This window comes from Fusarium musae, chromosome 1 (assembly GCF_019915245.1).
Source record: "Fusarium musae strain F31 chromosome 1, whole genome shotgun sequence".
NCBI lineage: Eukaryota > Fungi > Ascomycota > Sordariomycetes > Hypocreales > Nectriaceae > Fusarium > Fusarium musae.
The window spans coordinates 3,616,318-3,632,947 of NC_058387.1; the positions used below are offsets into that span (position 1 = coordinate 3,616,318).

Here is a 16,630-nt window from a genome sequence, read left to right on the forward strand (position 1 = left end):
GGCATTTGGCATCCAACGTTGCAGTCTTTAACGGGACATTTCCCACTTCGACACTATATACATACGCAGAATACCAAGACCATGCACCACGACCCTACGCTCTTTTAAAGTAGCGTTCCATGCTCTTGGCGATGGTGATGCTCCTCCTTTCAGGGTGTTATACTGAAGCCCCGCCTCACCAAACACCTGTTCCCGACACGTGCTGCCCCTCCTTCTCACTAAGGTGGAGGGTTGATTCAGGGGCCAAGCGAGCCTACCAACATGGTAGGCTTGCAAGACGTTGTGACATTGAGGAATTTCATGCGCAGTATATTTATTTCCTGGTTTGATCATAGAATAAATGAAGATCTGATGTCTGTGTATATATCAGCCGGCCCTGAATCATTAATCATCTTTTTTTCTTCCTTCTTCATGGCTCGATGACTTACCTGTGTAGAATGTAGTTCCGGGTTCTTGAATTCCTCCGAAGAGTAGGACAGTAGTACTCCATATGCAGCATGGATCTGAATCTGTCTGTGTAAGATACACACTAATCCCACACCGTGAAACGTGCAGCGTGTCGAGATTCCGTGTCTTCGTAACGACGAGTACGAAACATGCAACTAAGGGTATCCCGGAGTTTCTTCTGCTCGCAGTACCACTTGCTTGAATGTTTCAACAAGGAAATGCGGGAAATACATAGGTAGGGATAGGTAACTCTGCTAAACCAGCCGTGACAGCGGCTGCCTTGACGGATATGCAGTAGCGTGGTGAAACGCTAGATTAAGCATCAATGCGATGCTACCTTGGCAGCGGCTTAGTCGATTGAGGCACCAATGCCAAGAAGCAGCCTTCGTAAACAAGATCAGGGCCCATCACTTAGATCTGACAGGTAATTCGCATAATACCTCTTGATTAGGAATCAGAAGCCGCACGATGGTTACTCCTAGAGTAGAGATTTGGGGAAGCGAGCGTATAAAAGACGCTCAAAGATGTGGCAGCCAAAAGGAGTATATCGGCTTCAGCGACCTCAACGAACTATCGGCAACGAGAACATATCAAGGCTTTCTTAAAACGTGCGAAGACAACGACATTTAGATAGTACTTATTTGGGGACAGTACTCAGATGCTTAAAGTTAGAGGAACGGGTCGGAAGAGATTAAAAGCCTTTCTTTTACCTACCTACCTAAGGTACCTTACCTATGACTTACAAGTTTGTGGTAGTAATAGCACCTACCTTTTTCAATATCCAGACTCGTTGCGCGGAAGGCGCTGAGCTCGTATCATGTTTACTTATCTTTGGGCTGCAAACTAACACCATGTAATGATATCCTCCCCTCAACGCCTGATCACCTGCAAATGTATTTCCGTGACTCACAAGAGACTTGCAGATTGTGTTCTCCGAAGCTTGGCCTAGATGATACCTCATCGCAATCGCCGTCATTCGAATGGCCAATATGAGGTCCGGCACAGGGTCTCGGCGACTCCAAATTTTTACTCCCTAGATGTCGAATTGAGCGGACTTGACACAGTTCAGGCTTGGCTGAGCAAGGTCCATGATTATGCAGGTCACGAAGATTCGGAACCGCAATTCACGCAAAACCTGGACGATGATTACACACCAAACTGGAAACCTCACGATCTTTCTGTTGTGCCGATATCTCGGAATCATCACCAGTCTCATCGTTCAAGAAACCGAGCCTTAGATCAACGGTCCCCTTCTCCAAAGTCTGATTTACTTGAAAACGACAGTTACTCAGAATCGCCACGTGAGCCTAGTCTTGACATAGGGTCTGACAAAGAGAACGGGAACAGATCTCGTTCACGTTTTACGCAGAATTCCCATGAAGACAGATCTAGCAAAACGTTATTCGAGAGACAGCCAAGAAGGAGAACACGCCCAGGCCGGTATACTTCCAAAGATACAGGGGGGAAGAGGGATACCACGACCGAGAGCGAAGGAGAGAGGCCGAGAAAAAAGTCACGTTCAAAGAAGCACGAGATTAGAGCAAGCCGAGATATTATGAACAATTTTGCATCTGGTGCCATCCCAAACACAAGAGTGACGGTAAGTGGTGAGGCAGAATCGAGCGGATTTTCCATACCGAGTAAACTAATACTCATGTGTTTTGTCAGATGAGGCCCAATCTTACTGCTGGACTGTTCCTGAACGGTCGATCCTCAACATACGGACGAGGTACGCTACTTCTCGGGCTCGATTTAGTCTTTTCTCATCATAACATAGGGGCTGGTATTATTCTCAACGATATAACGTTTATTGAAACATGCGGTGGAAAAGGAAAAGCAGACGAGATTCCCCAGCATAGTACAAGTGAGAACTCTAGCGGCCAAGATGATGTTTCAAATAGCAGCCATACCTCACGGAGCGCCACGGAACTTCACAAAGCCACAACAAATGATGAAGAGGGAGAAGTACAAAGCCTTGCGGATGATTTTTCTCCGGGAAATCATCAAAACAAACAAAAGGACGGGTTTGAGGCCCATAGTGGCTCTTTACTGTTGACAGAAACCACTCAAGCATCTGACTGCGAGACCCCTGAAGCGATGCTCAAGAGGCTTATTGAGACAGGCATCTTTGATGGCACAGGTATTCTTGAAACAACTTCTCATAGGACTATGGAGCCAAATATTGAGCATCACGATTGCCTTGGCATGAATGGAAAAAAACAATCAAGCAAGAACCCGACGTATCAGGATAAAAGGGTAATGGCCGACGGCAGCGGGCATTCAACTCTCGGACCAAGCATACAAGCTGCCACAAAGAATACACAATTTCATCTGAATGGTGGCGCAAAAGATGCACCAGTGCCTACTAAAGCACCGTGCTCCCGATACGAACAAGAATTGCCAGTTCCGATTTGCAACACCTCTCCACAAGTTCAACCTCAAGTACTAACATCGAGAGCTGAAAATCATACGCACAGTATTGCTGAGGAACCACGTATCAAACAACCCCAAGGTATGAAGACTATCTTTACTCCTAATAGTCGGGGTCGCCCGCTATCTCGAATCTCAGAAAGAGGCCATAGTTATACCGAGCAAAATGATCGGCCAGACTTTATGTTTCCAAGTCTCATAGCGGAGGATTTCAATGGTGAGCACTCGTGCCACCAAGACTCCACAGGAAAAAACGAATCTCAGTTGAAGGATTCGCTCGCTCACCGAGGACTGCAGTCCCATGATATCAGGATACCAGTTCCAGGGTCTCCAGGCCTTCAACAAGCATGCCGGCCACTTAACGGGCATATAAGTAGTACAGGACTCGATTCGGCCGTCTTCCCAACGGTACACTCAGAAATCTACTCGGACCACCAAGACATACAGCATGATAAGAGGCAAATTACGCAGCCAGACTACTGCGAAGACAGTGAGACATTTCAAGAATTCATTCAACGGATCGAGGGCGAAGTAAATATGAAGTGGGACAACTCGCAGCAGTCTGCTGGTGTTGGCTGCGTCAGCGATATAGAGGAATGTGCCAAAAGTGAGTTGTTCGAAATGGACAACAGCGAGGATTTGTCGCAATGCAGCGATATAGAGTATGATGAGCCAATCCGGCAGAGCTTACACGGCATAGTCTCAAGCTTTGATGAAGGGTCTATATCGGCGAACCAGGTCATGGCAGAAGATTGGGAACAAACAGGTTATGAACGAAGTCTATACTGGGGAGGAAACTATCACGATGAGCATGGGGTATCTGATGCGAGAATGGTTGGTTTCTGGAGGCCTAATCACTTTTAGGATGATGTACTCCTGTCTTGAATCTTTGGTATAGCGGGACGTAGCTAGGTTAGAGTTCATTACTCGGGTTCTTGGTCCTTCCATTTGTTTCTTAAGGACTGAACATCAATGCCACACTGTTCTGCTTTAACTATGACAGCACTTGCTTTGCCAACAACAGGAGCATCAATCATTTTACCATCCATGGTCCAGGCGCCTCGACCGGACGCCGAAGCCTTCTCATCAGCGATGGAAATCCTAATAGCCCATTCAACTTCGTTTTGATCTGGAGCGAACATACGCTGGACGACTTCGACCTGGCTTGGGTGTATGCACTGCTTTCCGTTGAAGCCAATAGATTTTCCCCCAGCGCACTCCTCCTCGAGAGTTTTCAGCCCCTGTTCTCCCTTATAGGAGGTGCAAACTAGATCAATTGCACTTGGCAGTCCGGCTGCCCGGGCTGCAGTGACTATAGCAGATCTTGCGTAGAGAAACTCGGTCAGAGATGGGGTCCTTGTCAGCGAGAGATCAAGGGCGAAATCCTCGGCTGCGAAGATGAAGCCACTCAGGTAGGGAGATGCCTTTGATATCTGAGCCAAGTCCATGATGGAACGAGCTGACTCGATAAGAGCTATTATCTTAATTGGGTTATCTGCCTCAGATGTGTGGCGTTCTGGAGCGACATGTCGGAGAACATCAGTAACAAATGTCAGGTCAGCCGCAGAATTGACCTTGGGAACCACGATAGCGTCAACACGAGACAGTGGCGCGATGGTGGTCAAGTCTGAGAGAGCAAAAGGGGTGGATACAGCGTTGATGCGAACAGCCAGCTCAGAAATGCCAGAAGGCCGAGCTTTGAGGGAGGAGATGTGCTCGCGCAGTTGATTGCGGGCTGTATCTTTGAGAGAGGGTGTAACTGAGTCTTCCAAGTCATAAGTTACGTTGTCTGATTTGAGACCGAGAGACTTGGCGAGCATCTTTTGCGATGAGCCTGGCACTGAGGGGGGGAGGGGGGAGTCAGTCTCGCTCGGCATTCAATCAAGAGTGAGGAGTCCTGCTTTACCATAGAGCAAAGAGCGGCGGATAACGGATGGAGACCGGGCAGCCATTTCGTGGGTCTTTATGAATTACCAGATACGAGCACAAATATTTGTCAATTGCTCATATGAGCTGCGCTTGTAGATGATGGTTATATCCTGAAAGACCAAGGTGCGTTGGGCTATCACGGCTTATACGCCGACTGGAGAGAGTACCTAGGTCGGGGCCCCACCCACAGCAGCTCAAGATCATGACGTCCTATCATATAAGACAGAATCTGCCATTTCCTACCGCCTGCCTAAACCAATGACAGGGGTTTTGGCTGTCGCGGATCATGCTCCATCCCTTGCGCGGCTTGATAGAAGGCCAGCCTACACAGTAATTCTGAGAGTGACAGGTAGCTTCAAAGCTCCACGTTTTGTTAGTACATATTGTCGCCTACAAACCCCTTTGCCAACTACGACGCTCCTTCTCGACGAATCGAATCGAACACGGACAGTTTCCGAACGGAATATATACCTAGATACTACGAGCTACCTATTCTTCATTACGTCGACTTGTTAGCTATCATGGATGCCACGCAACCACAGCCCGCGCCGGGCAGTCTTAGCTGGCGTCTCAGCGCGCATCCTATTACGCTGCTCACGTTTCTTGGATTCCGGATATGTGCGCCTCTCACGGCATTCCTTCTGAGCGCAATTGCTAATGCCCTGCAGCAAGTGTCCTGATCTACTTTCTCGGTCTGTGGATCATAAAAAGCATGTGCGTATCGTCCCTCAGGCCTCTTCAGCCGCGCAGAGCACTAATCTTCCTGGTAGGATCATGATCTTCATCATTACGATTCTCCTCCTCGCCGCCGACTTCTACTACATCAAGAACATTGCCGGTCGTCGACTTGTAGGTCTGCGATGGTGGAATGAGGTCGATCCCCAAACGGGAGAGTCGCAGTGGGTATTTGAGAGCAGCGAGCCAGGTACCAAGACTGTCAACCCGACTGATAGCCGCTTTTTCTGGCTTGCTCTGTATATCCAACCTATGTTGTGGGTTCTCATGGCTATTCTTGCTCTTGTGCGACTGCAGTTCTTGTGGTTGCCCCTCGTTGGTACGTTTGATAGAATACCCCTCGAGTCTGGTTCAAATACAAAGAGCACACTTTGTATCTATGCCAGATTCAATGCATGCCACTAACACTTGGTTACTAGTTATTGCTCTTGTCCTCACCATCATGAACACTCTAGCCTTCTCGCGATGTGACAAGTTCAGCAACGCTTCCAGCATCGCTGGAAGCGCTTTTGGAACTGGCAATCTGGCCGGAAGCCTCGCAAGCAACATGGTCAGCAACTGGTTTTCTCGCAGCTAAGAAAAAAGAAAAAAGCGAGGAGTGGGCTTCGAATGGACGAAGCCGAGCGAATCTTGCCTAACCGTCACTCCCCTTGACTGGACAAAAAAGGGGAACTTGGCCTGTGTTTTGTGTTAGGGCTTTGCGAGGAAGACATTGATGCCCGGTATGAGTCGTTGAAATTGTAAATTAAAATTGCAGGGTTGGTTTCTTGATCACTGGGTGCGAGTTTTCGACGACGATTTGCAGTTTCACATCGCCTGTGGGTGAGAAATGTATGAATAATAGCTTGATCAGTTACCGTTTTGGGGTCAATCATGCACAACCTAACTAAATCGCTCTCGCTATAAGGATTGCTTGACGCTCTCGACATTTGGCCGCTAATTGTGTTTATGATAGCACCAAATTCCATGTTTCCATGACCGCTGTAACGAGCAAACTTGATGCAAGATATCGTGAAAGGTTTAGAGCCTTTGTCAACATGTCAAAAGAAACCTGTGGTACCTCTCTGGGTAGGCCTGCATCTGATCAATAACGGACCAGCTATGCCGTCAGCAAGCCGAGAATACACAGCACCGCTACGATGGACAAAACTAAGCAGGCTACGTAGGCGACCCAAGAAACAAAGCGTAAGAACAAGATATAATAAAATCCAAAACTCCAAACCCCATAACACACCCGCATTAGACACCCGCATTAGGAGTCAATGCCTTCAACGGGACCTGGGTTCCTCTGGTCTACAGATGGCTTTTGCCCATGCGAGGTGGCACTAACGTCTTGCGGCACGCTCGATTTCATCATCCAGTTGCCGCTCCTCTTCCTCCAATCTTCGGATTTCATCGACTGTCATACCATCTTCGACCAAATGAGCCACGTTGGAGGGCATGCCCTGGGGTGTCTGAGCACCGCTGTGTGCTGCACGATCATGGGACCCGATGGATGAACGAGGCACGGCGCCGGGTGGAGGAGTTGGAGCGACACCACGATCTCGGTCGAGGCTACCGAGAGCAACAGGTTGCATATGGTTTTCATCTGAGTAGGGCGAGTTGGGTGAGTCGGTAGCGCGGCCATGAGTTTCCTTGTCCACTGCGTATGTTTGCTGTGTGACATACTCATCACCAGCCTTCTTGCTGCGTCGACGCCGACGAAGAAAGAACCATACCAGAGCACCGATGATTAGAAGACCACCAATGACGGCACCAACGGCAATGCCAGCAGTTGCCCCGGTTGAGAGCCCCCCGCCGCCGCCGGAACTCTCTTCAGCCCCTGAAGTCGACGTAGGTGAAAGAGTGGCTGTTGCCGATGAGGATGAGGAAGCGGTAGACTCCAAGGTCCCCTGTTGACTATTATCCTCTTTGAGCTGGGTGTCTAGTTCAGTGATCTCAGTTGTGTTGTCGGTATTGGTGACAGTGAAGAGCTCTGTTTTGGTGGAGCCTGAAGCTCCGTCCTTCTTCCAGTCAATTTGGATGTACATCTCTTTTCCGTAATATTTCGCGGTTTGGCCAGTAAAGTTGAGCGTCACAGAATTGTTGCCCACTACGTTAGATAATGTATCAGTAACTTGAAGATCTTACAAGAGCGTGTCGCACGCATTCTGAGCAAGGGATACGTACCATCTATGAGTTGTCCCTGGGCCTTCGCATCGCTAAATTCGGCATCACCCAAAGCCTGGATGTTTTCGTCGTTGATAACCTGCCATTGGACCACATCGAGAGTGGTTTTGGGGTCGGTTTTGGAAAAGCCGATTATCTTTTTGTTCTGGTCGCTATCCTTGAGCTGAAAAACATAACCGTCCTCGAAGTTTGTCGAGTTGAAGACAATGACTTTGGTCTGTGAGCTCGAACCCCCCCCTCCCACGCCTGTGTTGCCGTTGCCTGAGCCGCCAACAACACCGTCCGAGTCGCCTCTGCTGGAGGACAATGGAAAATTGATATTGGTAGAAGAAGGGGCATTTTGCATGTCCTTCACAATATCGCCCGTATCGTCCCGATCAATTTGGTTGGCTATTTGTTCCATCTTGGGGTAGGTAGATCAGCAGTTATGTATGTGTTGGCGATTGGTGGTATATCCAAATCAAACAGGTTCTTTTAGATCTCTCGTCCACTTCTCAAGGGAAGCACGTTGAAGTTGAAAATAGTTTCAAGACCGGGTCCTTTGTCGAGAATCGTTCGATTTCGTTGATACTCGTTTATACTTGTTTGTCGAGCGTGGTCAGGCCAGTCCAGGTCAGACTCTATTCCAAACGACCGATTTGGTATCTTGGGACAATAAGTCCCTGAGGACAGAGAAACGAAGCAAACCGCAGCACAAGCAAAAAAGCAAAAGCGAGGTGGTTTTATTAGAGGTTTAATTCCAATATCTTTGTATATGGTAAGACGGGGGTGGGGGATGACAGAAGCAGAGGAAACAAAGAAAACAGGTCCAACTGGAGTTCCATCGTCTTCCCTGGTCTCATTGCTACGGCAAGCCCAAGCGTGGTTCAGCCCTGGCTTACTGGCTTGTCTTGACTTGGTCTGGATGGTTGCAAATGCAGACCTGGGCGTACTCAGCCTGGCCAGCTAGGACTTCGTATAGAGGGTACTGTGAGGGTACAGCACAGTGTTTGTCCATAAGGGGCAAGCTTGACGATGGACGACTCCACTGCATCCCCTCCCTGGGAACAAGGTTGTTTCTACTGGGCTGAACGGCTGTGTTGGGTGTCCCATTGCTTGGTACATGTAACCGTAGGGCTCGATTCGCTGACATGGAGTCTGAAACGTTTGCCAGATACCTAAATGCACACATATCAGCTATCACCGCTCATCCCGTGCATGGTTCGTCTAGAGATACAACAGTCAAGTTCTCTGATCTAATGCAGTTGATATTCCTTTTACTCGCTGGCCTGTCTGAGAGTTCACAGACCACCCATCAGCCCAACTTGTGTACATACGAATTCTCTCTCAGCTGGACTGTTAGAACAAAGGGAATGCTCCAATCCTTACCTCTTCTGGCTTGGGCCGGACTGGGGTATCGCTCAGACCCCTGAAACCTCTCGTCCTTACTGGAGACCCTTGATCCCGCCGCCATCACAAAGACCCGAGGCTCTGATGGAGGGCTTCTGTAAGCACTAGGGTATCGAATTGGAGAGGCCGAACAGTTCAAAAGGGTCGAGATTTTCAGTGGGCAAGTGTCGGCGTGATGTCTGCCTCTGTTTGCTGTTCCTCGAAATACCTTATATGATCATCCATTAACGCTCTGGCCACGCTCTGCTCTGCTTGAGACATCCAATCCAACGTAGGTAGGTACGGGTACATACAGTAAAATGGTGGGGAGGCGGTGCAGCCCGCTACTTCAAACGTTGACTCTGCCCTATGGAAGGTTGGTTGGCACTAAAAACACCCACTCTTTAGCGACGTTCTCCAATTAGATAAGTCTACTGCGGCTGACAGGATGCCCAGGATCTGCGCAAGACAGACACTGTGAGGTACAAACTGTAGACTTGTCGATCCACTAGAATTTTGTTTCGGCGCATCGTCTTACACTTATTGGTGCTGAGCCCCGTCAGCCCCAAGATTACTTCCATCCATCGTTTTCAAGGTGGACTTTCTAGACTTTCAGGCCTACTACTGTCAGTGTCAGGCAGTGTCGGAAGAGAGGAAGAGAGGAAGACCCTCTTTGAGAGGTTTTCTCAGCCAAGAAAGAAATCCCCAAAAGACGTTATGCCTATAACTCGTCATGTCTTTTTCTTGTCTGTCAACTATTGCTTGCTGTGGTGGTAGAGCAACTCATCTTATACGCGCCAACCAACCAACCTCAACCGTAACATCTCGCCGTACCACCCCAGGATTTAAAAGATGAGAAGGAGCACATTGCCTTGATCTCTTCTGCCATTCTGGTACCAACCCAACGATTATCGCCAACCCTCACAATTTTGAGACATATAGGCATAACTGTATACACTTATCCTGGCCAAAAGGCCAAGCTAACAGCCAACGTTCACTCCTCTCCAGGTCAAGAACTGGGAGAGTAGTTATGGGTACTTTTGGCCGACACAATAAATCCTGCGTCTCACTGTAAGATTACCCAACTGAAATCCAACATACCTACACTTCAGCCGGTCCCTAGCGATGCTTCCCACTCAACGTTTATTATAAGCACAAGCCTCGACCACCACCACCACCACCCATCCATCCATCCATCCATCCATCCTACCCTGGAGACAACAAGCTGGCTTTTTTTCCTTTGACAATTTCCATCCCGCACAGCTAGGAGGCGTGGGCATCATGGCATTAATGCGACCAGGGCTGCAAATCACGTGTATCGTGTGACCTGCTGTGTAACAGATCTGTCTGTAGTGGCTAATGCAATGGGCAGTACATTCACAACAGTCAGCCCACCAGCAGTAACATCCACCCTTTCATGCTTGTTCTGTTTATAGAACTGACCATCAAAAAGCCGACCGCTGTTTGAGTGGCTCACGGACCAGTAATGCAACAGTGCAAAACACGACATTAGAATTAATGATCCTCCTCTTTGAGTCTCGTCTTTGTCATTGCTCATGCTTACTTCGCAAAGCGTTCTAGATGGTACTAACTACTATGTCTTATGTGTATTTGATACTCCAGCCGATTTTGATTACTCCTTGATGAATGCAACAACATCCAAAAACCATCAAGCCTTATTTGCGCCGGAAAAGTCAAACTTGAAGTCAGCGGTAGAGTCAGAGCAGAGTCCAGACCAGACCAAGAGACTGAGCCCTCCAATCGCTCGTCTGATCCGAAACGCCAGCAACTCAAAAAGGCAACCCCCAAATCACCATCACGCGAATGTCATTGAAATCTCCTTCTCTTTGCCAAAATCATCATCATCTGAATCCCCCCACGGTTCATGCAATGTCATCGTTGGCAGTGTCTGCGCCGTCTTCACCTGTGGCCTAGTTGCTACCGTCTCAGTAGGTGCTACCGTTGCTGACCGCGGATGATCGTCAAACGAGGTATCGAATGTCATCTGAATGTCGTCCTCGTCATGTCGGTCCGAGCCGTATGCGTCACCGTGTCCTGACCCAAATCCTCCGCCGTACGGTGAACTGTACCCAGGTGGTGATGCTTGTCTGGTGTAGCTTGGTGTGTAACTGTGAGACCTCTCCTGGGACACACGAGTATCGCGCGAGTCTCGTTCGCCGGTCAGATCCGTCCGAGAGCCTGCTCTAGAGCCATTGGCCACCGCCGAAGGAGACGCGGGAAGCGAGGACACATCCAACTTCATTGGAGGCAGAGTCGATTTGATCTCCTTGACTTGCAGGTCCTCCGGACTGGCATAGTGATCTCGTGCATCTTTGGCAATTTCTGCACGGATTGCATCAATGTCGAAAAGGACACCAGTGTTGCTGTCGGCTTGTTCCGCATCCTTTGCCTTCTCCTTGCCTTCTCCCTTATTCTTTGAGTCTTCGTATATTTCCCAGTCCTGTTTCTCCGCGTTCTTTCGACGACCGAAGAAGCTGAACCGCCCACTCTTCTTGGCCTTGCCCTCTTTCTCGAGGTTCTTGCGTGCCTCTTCGATCTCATTGATCAGTTCTCTTTGGCGCTCGTTATGGTTGTCCGGGTCTGGATCTTCGATTTCGACGAACTCTTCACTCTCAACAGACCATCCACATCTTATCAACAATACCGGCATCTTTTGACGATAATCCATGTGGCCATTCACGAGATCCGTTACGTCCATGTTCTCAACAAACGGACAATCCTCCACTGGAGCTAGACCTGCTACCCGGCGGATACCTCCACTCGTGAGTCGGAATAGGTAGCCTAAGATCCAGTCGTTGCGGTTGTACGCATTCAAGAATCGTCCGGAAACCACAGTCTTGGCCTTAACGTACTCCTCCTTCTTTACCACGATAGGCGAGCCAAACATGTAGACATTTTGCACAATACCAACCGCCCCCTTCTTGCTGAGCTCCTGAAGGCAAGAGAAAACGACTCGTGCGCCGATCGAGAACCCAACCAAGGTAATGGGTCGTGTTCCTAAGTTGCGTTCTAGCAGGGAATCTGCTAGAATCTTTCCAGCGGATGTGGCTCTGTCAAGCGAGACAGCCCATGGGTTGTCAATAAGATAGGCAAGCTTGGTAAGAATTATTGGTAGCTGCAGAGCTGACATGAGAGCAGCTAGTATGGTTGTGCCCAGAATTTGCTGGATGCTTTGTGTAAGAGCCTTTGTGATCGTTAGTCTGATAATCTCTATTAGAACAGGGTGTAAATCTTCTGACCTCAGTAGCCAAAATATTGATAGTATCACCCATACTCCGAAGCATCTCAGGCTCGAAGAGCACTGAGTAGAGGTCACCCATGACAGGGTCTACCGTACTGAATGGCAGTCGTACGTCATCGACCTTACCTGTCAGCCACCCCGAGATAGTGACAATGAGGTTGACTCGCTTGTTGTTGTGAAGGGGACGATATTCGAACGTCCTAACCGCGCCAGTTCTTCGGTCCGCAGCCCTGCCTCCGATGATACTGCCTGATGCTGCTGCGCCCGAGGTGATGATGGCTGCGCCCCCTACACCACCGAGGAAACTTCCCGTGCCAGTCACTCCGATGGCTGTTAATCCGGTAGCCAGGCCAGCACCGATCACAGGAGCAAGCAAACCTGCCGAAAGACCAATGACCAACCCGCCGCCTACGGTGGCCAATCCCATCATCACATATCGCCGGGTCAGTGCGTTCTTCCTGCGAGTTTCCGTGTGTTCTTCCTCGTTCCAGTTCTCCTTCTCGGCAGCTTGCTGCATCTCCAGAGCCTCTGTCACCTTCTTCTCGAAACGGCAGATATCTACCCACGTGATATCAAGGCTCTCACCAACTCGCTCCAAGAGAACTCTCGAGCGGGAATCGTAAATAGAATCAGCGATCAAGAGGAGGAAGAGGTCGCAAAGCACAGTCCACCGAAGATCAATATCGATCTTTGCGGTGGTGGGGAGCTGTGATGGTGTCTTCACCTCAGAGAGCTCCTCGCCGTCAAGCGCCTCATATGGCGGCGGTGCCTCTGCAGGCTTCTCGTTCAGTGATGGGGTGCTTGGCGTCGACGACTCGCCATCTGCCATGGGATTTGATACTCGAGCATTAGTATTGAGCGCGGGCGCCAAGTCTTGCGGCATAACTCCATGTTCTGCCAACTGTTCGATCATAATCTGCTCAGCTTCATTGATCTCCATATGAGCGTACAGTCGAAGCATCATTTTCTGACCCCACATCAGCATGGATTCAACTGACATAGCAACCTCCTTCTTTGTCTTCTTGAACGATTTCATTTTTTCTGCCTCTTTCACAAGTCTGACGATCTCGAGACGGACCAATCCAACGTATGCAACTCTTTGGCCTTCTGTCAAGAGATCTTTGGTAGCCTGCATCTGACCGATAGCATCTCGTCCTTCATCATCGTCGACCATACTGGTTCCGGCTGCGCTCTTGAAGAGATATTTCGTATTGTCGTCCATGCTTGTTGCCGACTCGGCATCATCGTCCAATGTTACCCGAGTATAGCCCTTGCCAGCACCTCCAAGTCCTCCATATTCGTATGATTCATCCTGTTCCGGATCGTATTCCCTTGCCACTAGTTTGTCGTCGTCGTTGTACATATCGTATCGCGCATAAGAAGGCATTTCTTGCCAGTCATCCTCTTCCACCCCTTTTTGAGGTTCTTCTGGCTTGGTAGAGATCTTCTGGTGGGAAAACTCAGAAACATCCTTTCGATTGGCCTGCGTAGGCGATACAGGAGTTGGCGTGACTTTGTTGGGCTGAGGCGGCTCTTCCTTACTAACAGCTACCTCGTCACCTGTAGACTTTTTGACAAGATCTGCTACCTCAGGTTGTGTTTCCACTGAGCCCTTGTGCGTCGGATCGTCTGGCTTGGGAGTCCCTTGGTTCTTGATAGCGACATCGACATCTGTATGCTCTTTGGAAGCCTCTGAAATTTCTGACCGTGTCTTTCTTGAATCTTTTGGCTCCTGATCGCTGATATCTTTGGCCTCGGTACGCTCGATCTTTCCTGGAGTTTTGCTAAAAGTTGGTGTGGGGGTTTCGTCCGTGGCCAAAGGCGGGTTTGAAGCATCTTTGCTAGGATTTGACTGTTCAGATCGAGCATCTTCAAAGGTTTCGCTCTTGTCGTCATCCTTAACAGATTCGACGGTGCAGGGTGTTGTTTGATCGCCGGACTTATCGTTCTTCGTCTCGGACACTATCGGTTGCTCACCGCTCGAGGTATCTGCTACAGGAGTTGCAGTAGGATTCTCATCTTTGGATGTCTCGGTAGGCTCATCGTTCTTCGGAGTTGGAAAGCGCCTGATGGGTAGGCCGAAATCGTCAACCTCGGTAGGTGTAGTCATGATGTCAATCGATGATGAATTGTGGTTTGTCTGGGGCTCCCGATCAACGGGCTCGGCGGAAAGAATTGCTTCTGCGACAGAAAGAAAAAGTAAAGAGAAAGCTGGTTCGGTTACGTGTAATGCGCCTTGAAAGAACGGATCGAAAGGACCGAAGATCTGTAGATGACATTCGACCCGAGTGCAAGTGCTGCGAGTGGACGGAGGAATCCTCTGGCTCCTGAATTAGGTTGAGGCCGTCAAAGGAGAACTCTGTGGTGTGATGATGTAAGTGGTTGTTCGACGTGAAATGCCACACCCGTATTCAATGATTTAAAAGCTGAGACGAGTTGTTGAAAGGGGTGGGCTTGTTGTTCCCCTCGTCCCTCTCAAACTAAAAGGAACAAAACTCCTATAATTATTGATGGATAGAATCCAACTTCACATTACTTTGAGTGGGGGTCGACCCATCCCATCTGAAAAGATGGCTGAGTCTGGCGGAAGCGGTTGGTGGCCCTCCACTAGCAGACAGCGGATGGCGGGGCTCTCAGTGGTTGGTTGTTTTTAGTGGATGGGCATTGTGCCTGCCCAGAGGGTTCATAGTGCAGGGCACCCTTGTAACTCAGGGATGGGTCTCGTCATTCAATATAATATGGTTTGTTCTCAAATCAATTTCTCCTTCATACCTCACGCGACCCCTGATTTGTCTACTTAGGCATACCTTTCTTTGATTTGAGGTGAACTTCAACAATTGATATAGTTTATGGTCATTGCAAGATGAAGAGCTGGTTAGGGCCGAGTGAATCATGATCTGTAAATTGCTAACATTGTTGACGCTCAAACACTATTTATTCCTTTCATGCGCCCCTGGACTCCCTCAATCTATGCTATCTTCTCGGGTATCGTTAACGGCGCACACTCCTTTTGATATTCCCTGCCTTCATTGGCACATATTCCAGATCAAGCACATGGTGATGATAGCATCCCTGTCTCAGCCCTGGAGACTGCCACCCGCTTTGCTTGCTAGCTTTATCATGACTCTGCCATGGTCACTTCCGCTGCTGCAGTGTCCATTTCACGGTCATCTGCTGCAGTAGCCTTGTTTCTCCTCCGTCTCTTTCGTTTGCCGGCGCCTTCTTGTGGGGCGTCCTTCACATCAGTAGATTCTCCCTTTCGTGGTTGTTGTCCTTCTGTCTTTGCCTTCTTGGGTTTCTGGACCGCCAAAGGATTAGGCCCCTTGGGTCCGTGTCCTTTCTTCTTCTTCGGTTTTTGTTCTTCAGAGCTGTTATCAGTCTTCTTGTCGACCTTCTCGTCGTCGTCTGCATCTTCTCGCTTTCGCTTGCCCAATTGGTTCTTGATCTCTGCTCGAAATTTGCTTCTCTCCTCCTTTGCTCGCACTTGAACGCTCTCATCCGCCATTGGCTCGAGAATCATAACACTCCTCTTGATATAGATGAGGGGGACTCCTTTGATGCCTCGCAGCATCCTTCGTACCTCCTGGTCTTGGCTGGCCACAACATAGCGATGCTTATTCTGAAGTGTATCCTTCGGGTCGACAACTGATCGAAGACACTCTTGAGTGCTCAATGGCTCGGGATAATCGTCGGGATGGTGACCGCATCGTCTTCGCTCCAGAGTCTTGGCTAGGTCAATGGCTTCATGAACACCTGGCTCATTTCGCGCTGCATAAAGTTTGCGAATTTCGCATTGAGTAATCACTATCCCAGTTAGAAGGTTGACCACGACAAATTTTGTCATGGAAACATACTGGGCTTGACCTTGCCATGAACTGTCCTCGACAGAGCGGGCTCGAGGTCCATCTTGAACCGGGAAGAATCTCTCACCATTTCGGCATCGACTGTAACTTGTAAGTTTTGTCTACGTAGCTTAAGTTTGCGACAACTTACCCAGAACCTGATAGGGCTCACGAAAGCCGAAAGTCTGGGAGAACTGCTCCATGAGCTTCCGATATTGTTTTGACCGCTTTCCTCTCATTCTGAATGATTTGTTGAACCAAGCTAGGTGATTGTTTAGACTTGGTAGAACTGGATGCGACGAAGTCACGGCTCGCAGAAAATAAATTTCCTTATCGCGGCACGTGCGATAAGCTAAGCTCGACCCACTGGTACATGCGCCATGGCCGTTACCTATGCCCCGCCATCCCACTTCCTTCATTTGCCGGGCAGAGAGCAAGAAAACATCAG

General features: G+C 49.1%; 5 protein-coding genes across 5 annotated transcripts; 1 reads left to right on the forward strand and 4 right to left on the reverse strand.

Annotated features, from left to right (window-relative positions):
- Nucleotides 1-3,800: 3,800 nt before the first annotated feature.
- On the reverse strand, nucleotides 3,801-4,697 carry J7337_001096 (uncharacterized protein; the record flags this gene model as incomplete). The annotated part of the gene is made up of 1 exon (XM_044818840.1): nucleotides 3,801-4,697. The coding sequence occupies one exon, from the start codon at nucleotides 4,695-4,697 to the stop codon at nucleotides 3,801-3,803; it is 897 nt and encodes a 298-aa protein (XP_044686542.1).
- Nucleotides 4,698-5,463: 766 nt separating this feature from the next.
- TVP23 (Golgi apparatus membrane protein tvp23) lies at nucleotides 5,464-6,118 on the forward strand (the record flags this gene model as incomplete). The annotated part of the gene is made up of 2 exons (XM_044818841.1): nucleotides 5,464-5,860; nucleotides 5,961-6,118. 2 exons carry the CDS (start codon nucleotides 5,464-5,466, stop codon nucleotides 6,116-6,118), a joined length of 555 nt encoding a protein of 184 aa, XP_044686543.1.
- A 748-nt stretch (nucleotides 6,119-6,866) lies between these two features.
- On the reverse strand, nucleotides 6,867-8,113 carry J7337_001098 (uncharacterized protein; the record flags this gene model as incomplete). Its single annotated transcript, XM_044818842.1, has 2 exons — nucleotides 6,867-7,633; nucleotides 7,711-8,113. The coding sequence occupies 2 exons, from the start codon at nucleotides 8,111-8,113 to the stop codon at nucleotides 6,867-6,869; spliced, it is 1,170 nt and encodes a 389-aa protein (XP_044686544.1).
- A 2,781-nt stretch (nucleotides 8,114-10,894) lies between these two features.
- On the reverse strand, nucleotides 10,895-14,450 carry J7337_001099 (uncharacterized protein; the record flags this gene model as incomplete). Its single annotated transcript, XM_044818843.1, has 2 exons — nucleotides 10,895-12,283; nucleotides 12,339-14,450. 2 exons carry the CDS (start codon nucleotides 14,448-14,450, stop codon nucleotides 10,895-10,897), a joined length of 3,501 nt encoding a protein of 1,166 aa, XP_044686545.1.
- A 1,008-nt stretch (nucleotides 14,451-15,458) lies between these two features.
- On the reverse strand, nucleotides 15,459-16,421 carry J7337_001100 (uncharacterized protein; the record flags this gene model as incomplete). The annotated part of the gene is made up of 3 exons (XM_044818844.1): nucleotides 15,459-16,144; nucleotides 16,195-16,284; nucleotides 16,334-16,421. The coding sequence occupies 3 exons, from the start codon at nucleotides 16,419-16,421 to the stop codon at nucleotides 15,459-15,461; spliced, it is 864 nt and encodes a 287-aa protein (XP_044686546.1).
- Between the last annotated feature and the right edge of the window lie 209 nt (nucleotides 16,422-16,630).